The sequence below is a fragment of the Sebastes umbrosus genome, chromosome 2 (assembly GCF_015220745.1).
Source record: "Sebastes umbrosus isolate fSebUmb1 chromosome 2, fSebUmb1.pri, whole genome shotgun sequence".
NCBI classification, from domain to species: Eukaryota; Metazoa; Chordata; class Actinopteri; order Perciformes; family Sebastidae; genus Sebastes; species Sebastes umbrosus.
The window spans coordinates 23,305,312-23,314,474 of NC_051270.1; the positions used below are offsets into that span (position 1 = coordinate 23,305,312).

Consider the following 9,163-nt stretch of genomic DNA (forward strand, 5'->3'; position numbering starts at 1 on the left):
AGTATAGGTCATAAAGCCCACCTCCTCCATGCGGATGGAACAAACTAAAAAGTATACGTCAAATAAATTTTCCCCAAAGATGGTTTCTGTCATTTTAGGTAGTTCTTATCAGGCTGAAGTATGTTCAGGTGTTAATTTTTCTGATAAGTTTGGTTTTAATTAGTTATTTGATGCTATAAAAAGGGGGTGAAACGTCATGATTGACAGCTGTGATTGACAGCTGCTCTGAGTGAAGTAGTCGCAGCCGGAGGCTTGGTAATTATACGAGAGAGGAGATGTAAATTTAACTTTCCATAACTATCACGAGCCTGTGTCAATTTGATCATAATTACAGTTATCAAGATTGGCTAAATGAGACTACTAAACGTCATCTCGTTGACTCGTCCGCCTTTACAGCCTTGTTGTGTATACTCGCGTTCATGCGACCGTGGTGGAGTTCGTTTATAGCCTAACGTTAGCTTTTTACTTTTGCTGACTGCATTTACACTTCAAAAATCATAAAAGTGGTGTCCATTAGTGAAGATTATTTTACGGAACAAAATGTGTGAGTATCATATTGTTTGTTGTTTATCACAGAGCTTATTCTCTGCAATAATCCAAAAACCAGTGTAAAAATCCCATTGTGATTTTGTCGAGGGAACCCACCGCGATTCTAAGCTCCGGGTTGGCCTACAAAAATACGTCATTCCTGCCGAACTCTATTGTGGTTAGTTTTTGTGTCTTTCTAGCCAAACAGCTACCGTGGTACCTCTATACTGCGGCTCCAGCCACTAATCACTACTGCGCTACTCTGGCTCCAAATGATGTCAAAATTTCAAGATGGCAGCTCCTATATCTGGGATATTTTGGCTTCACTTTTGTACAGGGGGAGAAAGTGAAGACGCGTCGTCCATGTATGATATATATATAGTCTATGTTCCAAACTGTCAGTCGCTTCTTATGAAGTACCTGCTATCTCTTTCATTCCTTTTCATTTTTCTGATGCAGCATCTTTTATCTCCACTCATCTGCAGTTTGATCTGGACAGTTTTCTTTAAGTATATCTCCAAAGCAGTTCAAGAAAGGATGAATATACAGTACACCCGACCATGTATAAGTACTATATGAGTGAATGTTTGATGTACTTCACAGAAAGAGAACTTCATGTCCGGACAATCAGCAAGCTGCTACACTATATATCCTGACATGTGGCTGTTATCCAATCACCACATGCTGGTTGTGGTACTTCTGTAGTCCCAACGGAGGATGTTTGCTTGTTGTCTCGTACTTCTTTTTGGAGGATCTGACAGAGGAAGCAGTTCTCTGGCAGTTCACTCACATGTTTATTTTTTTTTTAACACATCCTGAGTTTGTCATTCTTCATCATGGTGGGAGGAATCAGGGCTGGACTCATCCTCCTCCTCCACAGTTTCTGCCTGCAGTGTGTCACGGCGCGTGAAGGCAGCCGCCAAGGTCACGCTCAAGCGCGGCTTGACGGGCGCCATCTCCGACAGCCCGATGTTGTTGCTACGAGTCACAAGCGTCGTCTTATCCATAATCTCGCCACTGTCCTTGGACACCACTGCGTCGAGAAAGTCATATTTGTGGGAAATCTTGCCGCTCTCAAACAGGTACTTCGCCAGGTAGGAGACGGCGACGTTACCCAGAAAGGAGGCGAGCATGGAGACGGTCTTGAAGGGGAACTTCTGGACGACGACTTCCTCCATTTCTCCAGTCATGTGGTGTATCCTCTCCTCAGTGGTCCATCCAGGGTAATAAATGAATGGAGGCAGCTGCAAGTAAGGTTCACCTCCGCCTATACGCAGCACCACGCCGAACAGGTAGGCCGCCACAGAGCCATACGTGTTGGTGCCTTTGACAAAGAGCACACTGAGCAGCTGGGGGAAGATGATGACGTAAACCAGGTCTGAGCTCAGGTACCAGAGGCCGTAAACTGTCCCGGTCACCAGCGCCATCACCGTGGCAAGGCCGCCGAATACAAAGATAGTAATACGCATCACCCACACGATCTCACGGTCAGACGCCTAAGGAAACAGAGACGAGTTGAAAAAGGATTGTGACATGTGCAAAAAAACACAGATGTTGTATAAACTTTGTGTCAGATGCCACACATGAACTCACCGACTGTCTAAAAGCGAGCTGGTAGATGTTCCTCGCAAACATGGAGCTCGCTGAAAGGATGGAGGAGTCTGCAGACGACATGACAGCTGCAGACACTGCACCCAGGCCGAAGAAAGAGACGAACGGCGGGCAAAGGTGTTGGAGCACGATGGGAAGAATCATGTCCGCTTGGTCCCTCTCTTTAGGAGGAATGGCACCATAAGATGTCTGGTTCCAGTCTGAGCAAGGGAAAGATTTAATGACACATCCAATATGCCCTGTATGTGTGTACTGTAACATAAATAAATAACCATGTGGCCTTCAGAGAAACACAACTCTTCCAAATTCCTAAGAAATAAGGTCATTTGCAATTAAACATTCATAACACTGAAATATAATGAAAATGTAAGCCATTACTCAATATACAGTATGAAACTTGTGCTCTACTAGGGGTGGAGGAAAAAATCGATACAGCATAGTATCACGATATTTTGTGTGGCAATATTGTATTGATACACGGGTGTCAAGTATCGATCTTTTATTATATAAACTATTAACCTGACGGCCGCTACTCTGTCTTTCAGAGTCATATATATATACAGTATATATATATCACAATATATCTTATCACAATAATCGCAAAATGTTTAAAATCGCAATAAGATTGTATCATGATAATATTGTATCGTGGGGCATCTGGTGATTCTCACCCCTACGCATTACAATTTCAAAACTGCATCAAAACATGCATGATCATTAGAAATTTAAATATGATAGCAATGCAACATTTCTTGTTCATTTAGTGTCTTTGTTTTTATAGTTTTAGGTTTATTAAAACAGTTTTGCAAAAGTCTGACACTCACATAAGAAGAAAGAGGAAGAAAATACTTTGTTTGCTTTTCGTGTACATTTTTCATTAGTTTAAATGTGCAAAAACTGCTATTAAAAGAGTACAGTAAAGTAACCTATCACATCCAGATAGATCACATATTAATATAACATAACACATTATAGAACACATTCACATAAAAACACAATACACCAATGGAATGTTAAAATTAATAACAGTTTACTGATAATGGGAATAACCAAGGTGAATAAAATATTACTGTCTGCTAAGATCAAATAAAAATCTTTCAATTTTGCAACTCATGTTTAATATTTTCATGTTGAAACAAGACAAAACAAAGTTGTGTATTCAGATGTTCACCGAGGAATCTGACGCCTAAAAATCTGGAGATCAACCCTCTAATTTGGTCCCTTGCCTCCCTCTAATGTAATATTTACACAGCCAGCGTGGTTATTAAATGGATTGCTGCTTCATTATGGATGAGGTGAACCAGCTGCTATTTACCAGCCTCTCTCAGATCTAAGGGCAACATGGACCCATCCAGAGACTTCCCCCCAAAACAAATACAGCCTGTGCATTTATTTGCAAGCTCATGTGTGTCTCTCTAACTAACCTGTGGAGGCCCCGATGGCCCCGATGAGAACGGAGGGCACGGCCATGACGAGGCACCCGAAAGCGGCCAGGAAGGAGAGGACCTGGGCGTAGGTGGCCGAGGAGGAGGACAGGACTCTCTGGAAATACACCTGCCAGGGTATTCCTCCAAGCATCTGCAGCACATTTAGAAACCAGTGAATAACATTTGCAAAACTCAAGCCCGACATAGTTATGACTTATATAGCCCAAAAATCGCAATTTTGCCTGAAAAAGCTTTACAATCTGCACACCATACGACACCCTCTGTCCTTAAAATCTCAATTTGGATAAGGAAAAACTCACAAAAAACACATTTAACTGGGGAAAAAATGTTTGGCAGGAAAATGTAATGCAGTGCATGAAACTCTTTGCCATAAGGTTCCACTAGATGATCTGAGAAAGAGCTAGTATTTTCACTTCATAAATGACTTGACCGACTGGTCAAAGTCATCACTGATTAACAATCAACAAATAGTCCCAGCACGATGATATTAGTTCATTAATACAATCAGTTTTAGAGCTTTAGACCGAGTATTGGTCTCAGTGGACTGATGAAGTTAGGGATGAGGAAGTCGCGGTGACTGTACCAGGAGGCAGAAGTTGTCGATCCAGACCCAGGTGTCACTGCTGCTGATGCTGCCTCTCCAGGGCGACTGGTACACCTGCTTCACCGCAGTAATGGTGATGTCTGACACCGCAGGGTTGGCCAAAGCAAACGGGACACTGATCCACTGCAGACGTCCAGAAACAAGCACAACCGTTATTTATCCCACCTTAAATTCTTTTCATTATTTCTAGACAATATGTCACAAATAAATCTTTGCAGTGTCATCTCATGTCACTCGTGCCTTTGGAGCAGCATTTGTGACTATTTTTGTGACAAATTCTTAGAGTGATTTGGCATATTTTAAGTCAAGGTCAAACTACATTCGGTGCGTCAAATACGTAATCTACTCAAGAGTAGGTGTGTAGGAAAATATTTTAAATATAGTATCTAAATACACTAGTTGCCATCATGTACTTTTCACTTCTGCTCAACATGAACCTACCAGGCCAAGAAAGATGCAGAAGAGCTGCACGACGTCAGTGTAGGCCACAGAGTAAAGTCCTCCAACCAGGGTGTAAAAGATAGCGATGAGCGCTGAGATAACCACTGATATCTTGATGTTGATGTCCACGATGACGCTCAGAGTGGCACCTAAGGTCACGAGCAAACAGATGTTATGGCCACTGCAACATCATCTAGAGACAAAAACTGACTTTGATCTTATTGTAGACAGGTACATGAACTCACCAAGGGCGGATAGGATGGCAGCGGACCAGAAGATCTCACCCATGAGTGCAGGTATGAAGAGGAGGCCACCCATGCGTTTCCCATATATCTGCTGGAACGGGTCCAACATGGTGACGTAACCTCGAGAGCGCATGGGTTTGGCGAAGAAAAGACCACCTGGGACAAAGAGGGGACATATTGGCCATCCAGAGCCCCTATACATCTAGACTAAACTGCTTTTTGCAGTGCTCAAGTACATTTATATACATTCATTGTTTGATTTTGCACTGTTTTTTAAAATTGATTTGTTAAAATTGACAAAACCATGAAACATATACCATAAAAGAGGCTGATACTTGAACAAGTGCAGTTCAGTATGAACAAAGGACGACTGCTGACAGTTTGATGAGTACCCAAACCAACCATTTCAATCAGCTATGTGATCAATAGGTCAGTATATTAATGTGAGTCGTGCCGTTTAATGGAAATTGGAAGAAACAAAGACAAACAACATCCCTGGTTATGCTCCTGGTCACAAGTAATATCAAACCTGTATTTGACATTGTTTTAAATCCACTCACCCACAACGAGACTGAGGGCATATCCAAAGGGAGCTTGAGCCCAAGCCAAGCCATAATCAGGCAGATACACATACTCCGCTGTGCCATTTATATATCCTCCACCAACCCAGGTCGCTGGAAATCACACAAAAAACACATGTCACCACTAGAGAAAAAAAAAAAAAAAATCAGATTACAGAATTACATTTATCTGGCATTTCCAACACAGTATAGAGATCACTGGCTCTGCTGTGGCTCAACCGGAGGAGGGGCAAAAGGCTGATAGTCACTTTTTACCGTTTCATACATTATCTATTTGCAGTGTTGGTTGCAGTGTAGAGAAATAGTACATAGTGTGCTCATGTGGTGGGTTTAAAGAGGGGTTATAATAGAATCTCCCTGCAGACAGTACCCTGCCTTAGTATTTGGCATTATTTTCTAATTTAAAAGGGAGGACAGTTGGAGGTTTTATGGAAAAACTGTTTTAACTATTATTGTTGAATAAATATTGTGAATTTATGATTGCCCTCTCCTTTTTTAGGTTATCCATTTCCAATCATTTTTTCCCTTTAATTAAATAAATGTGGTAATATTGAACTGAATGCACTTCTCCCGCTCTTGAATATGTGAATTTATTGGGTTCAACACTCAAGTAATTGAGGCCTATGGCCTATGGCCTGTGGGTCTCTGCAGTAGCATTGCATTGGCCATTCTCTATACTGTGTTGGGTTACATTAATATAAAAGCTACACTGTAAACAATTGCTGTTAATTTACAGCAGGATTTCAACAGTATTAACCTGTTATTGCTAAAAACAGTGCTTTACTGTTAATACAAAAGAAATCCTGTTAAATTACGCTCATAGGCCGTTTTTTAACTGAACTATAATGCATTCTTAAAAAACATCACTTTACTGCTGATCAGCTGTCTAAAGTATCATCAGTAACAGTTTCATGCAGTATTTCTTTAATTCTGGGACCTGATCTGCTCATGTGAGGCTTGTACATTGTACATGATTGGAAAATCAGTGAATGGTTTGCATTCTGTGCTTGTAGCCAGCTAGAGACAGACATTTTGGGAAAAGTGTCAACGAGTCTATTATAGCCTTTTTCCTAACAAGTGCCTTTAATTGTATTTAGTGTGACTATTCCTATGTCTGTAACCTGCTAAGTCTATTCATCTAGGCAAAAAATTATGTTTATTAAAATGTATGTAAAAAATACAACCTAAATAGTGCATTAAAACAAATCAGTAAGATAATGTAAAAGAAAGGTGAAAAACAGCTATATAATGTATCTTTAAACAGTACATTAACTGTAAAAATACTGTGAAATTATTAAAAAAAGCAACAGTATTTTTCATTAACAGTACAAAGCTGTACATTTCAGCGACAATATAATAATGTTAATTATTAATGTTAATTTTACAGTAACATAAAGAGCAACCCTGCTGCCAGTTCTTTACTGTTATTTTACTGGGAAATTCTTAACAGTGTAGAGAAGTGCATGGAATTGTTTAATTTCAACATCTGATTCTTCACATGTTAAAAGAAGAACAGATTAAACTTGTCAAAAACAGACCTGAGCGATAACTTTGAAGCTTTTGAAGCCAGTTTTATAGAGTAATAATAAATCCAAACTTCACCTGTCATGGTAAATCCACCCACAAATAATCCAATGTCTCTCCCACCGACCATGATGGTCTCGCTGCGGTTGGTGCCCTCCGTCTCTCCGGAGTGTTTGTTCTTCCATGCAGCCCAGATGCCCACGAACAGGATGAGCAGGTAGAAGATCGCGATAGCCACGAGCCCCTCGACATGGATGGTCATGGTCGCACCGGTCTACCGCTAGGAACAGGAGGACATGGACACCTGATGGCGCACGGAGAAGAGAGGAGCACATATTAAGTACAATATAGTATATATAAATGCAATCATTTGGCGTTTATTTTTGCAACATTTTGACCTTTTTGGTTTGTTTGAAATCCACAGAATTGTTTTGTTTTTTAGCAGGTTTTTAGAAGAATCAGAATCAGAATGGTGTTTATTGCCAGGTGTAAGAGGTATACACTAGGAATTTGCTTTGGTTTTGTTGGTGCAAGTTAAACAGTATAATAACAAAAGAATAGATACAAATGTTAGAATAAAATAAGAATATTTTTTTTTTACAATTTACCAATATACAATATACAAAATAAGCGATAAAGCAAAAATAAACATGATATAAACAGATAGTGCAAATATTGCCGGTGTGCAAACAATCAGGTATCAGAGGGAGAGAGAGAGAGATACAGTAGATGGATTAACTGACCAAACACGCGTTAACTTGTTGAAATAGAAAACTAGAATGATAATATAGTCCAAAAGAGAGATTTCCTCTGCTGGTTCAATAGATCTCTATAGATGCGCGTCTTTTCCAGACATATGACTTTCAAAGCAGTACAGGTCATTTGTGGCGATCGTTTATAATCTACATTATCATAATAATAAGTAAAGTGAAGATGTATTGTAAAAGAAACCTGGAGGCTCATTTTGTTGTCATTTTCTATTCCTTCAGGCAAAGACATAAAGTAAAAGCTACATTTTCTATAGTTCAATTCACACAAATATAAGATCACTCCCAACATGAATAAAAAAAAAAATTAATCAAACGAATCTGTGAACATTTTTTTTTTTTTTTAAATAATCACAGTTTATCTTCTTTATCTCGTGACTGGTGGATTTGGATCAAACCCCTTTCTCCTTTTCTATCCGGACACATACATGCGCGTAAAATCCAAATTACGCACGAGATTCACTATGAAATTATAACCACCCCAAGATCGAGACAGTCTTATCCAAATGATATTGTAGATAATGAACATGTCATCCAAAGATCTCCACTTTGTTCATGCTCAAATCAATAGAGATCATCCTCTAAAGTGACATTTGATAAATAAACAGTTTAGGAAAGCTTGAAAAACGCATGAACTTACCTCAAGTGTTCCTATAGAGTCATGTGCTGATGGGCCACCGGAGAGACAGTTAAATGAAAGGTTGGTGGAGGTCTCCCGGATGACTTACTGAGGCTTATAAGGAGGCAGGTGACGTCAGAGGACTGATGCTGACGTCAGAGGAACCAAACGTCCCTCTTAATGAGCACCTTGTACGGATCCACGTCACAGTGTGCAGCATACTCTGACTGGAGGAGAGATTCCTTTACTCAATAAAGGGGATGTTTTTTTTTTTTAAACTACTGAATGGCATGACGTGAATTTTAATATATTGCATTTTTACGCATTAAAAAATTCAATAACTTGTGGACGAGTTTTTATGCGTAACATGGCTCGTGCGGAAATATTGAGTATCGTGATATTAGGTATCGATGATATGATACTGTATTTATTCTCAAAAAACACTATTGATTTTTAATGAATAGTTTACATGCAAAGATTAACTCAGTCAATACTTTATTTAATTTGCAAAGAGATGTGCCCTCTAAGTGTACGTGGCATCTCAAAAAAGTAAACTTTTTTTCTCAGATTTTATGCATATGATGATGTGGTCTTTATACTAGGACAGTTTTCTTGAAATTTGATTTAAAAAATTGCAATATATCGCAATATATTGAATCGTAGCCCCCTGTATCATGATACGTATCGTATTGCCAGATTCTTGCCAATACACAGCCCTACTCCAGAGGGGGTATCTAAATACACTAGTTGTCATCATGTGCTTTTCACTTCTGCTCAACATGAACCTACCAGGCC

The 9,163-nt window shown here is 39.6% G+C and overlaps 1 protein-coding gene across 1 annotated transcript; it reads right to left on the reverse strand.

Moving 5' to 3' along the window:
• Nucleotides 1-577: 577 nt before the first annotated feature.
• On the reverse strand, nt 578-8,453 carry slc5a7a (solute carrier family 5 member 7a). The gene is made up of 9 exons (XM_037790824.1): nt 8,390-8,453; nt 7,061-7,286; nt 5,438-5,551; nt 4,878-5,033; nt 4,633-4,781; nt 4,171-4,314; nt 3,564-3,717; nt 2,122-2,339; nt 578-2,024 (listed from the first exon to the last, which is right to left on the reverse strand). The coding sequence occupies exons 2-9, from the start codon at nt 7,242-7,244 to the stop codon at nt 1,353-1,355; spliced, it is 1,791 nt and encodes a 596-aa protein (XP_037646752.1). The 5' UTR covers nt 7,245-7,286; nt 8,390-8,453; the 3' UTR covers nt 578-1,352.
• Nucleotides 8,454-9,163: the final 710 nt, after the last annotated feature.

What these genes read in the sequence shown, in the direction of transcription:
- slc5a7a (XM_037790824.1), bottom strand. Translation starts at nt 7,244, where the DNA reads ATGACCATCCATGTCGAGGGGCTCGTGGCTATCGCGATCTTCTACCTG. An exon ending in TGCCATCCTATCCGCCCTTG is followed by an intron (nt 4,782 to 4,877) that starts GTGAGTTCATGT and finishes TCGTGACCTTAG; the next exon opens with GTGCCACTCTGAGCGTCATC. An exon ending in TCTGCATCTTTCTTGGCCTG is followed by an intron (nt 4,315 to 4,632) that starts GTAGGTTCATGT and finishes GGACGTCTGCAG; the next exon opens with TGGATCAGTGTCCCGTTTGC.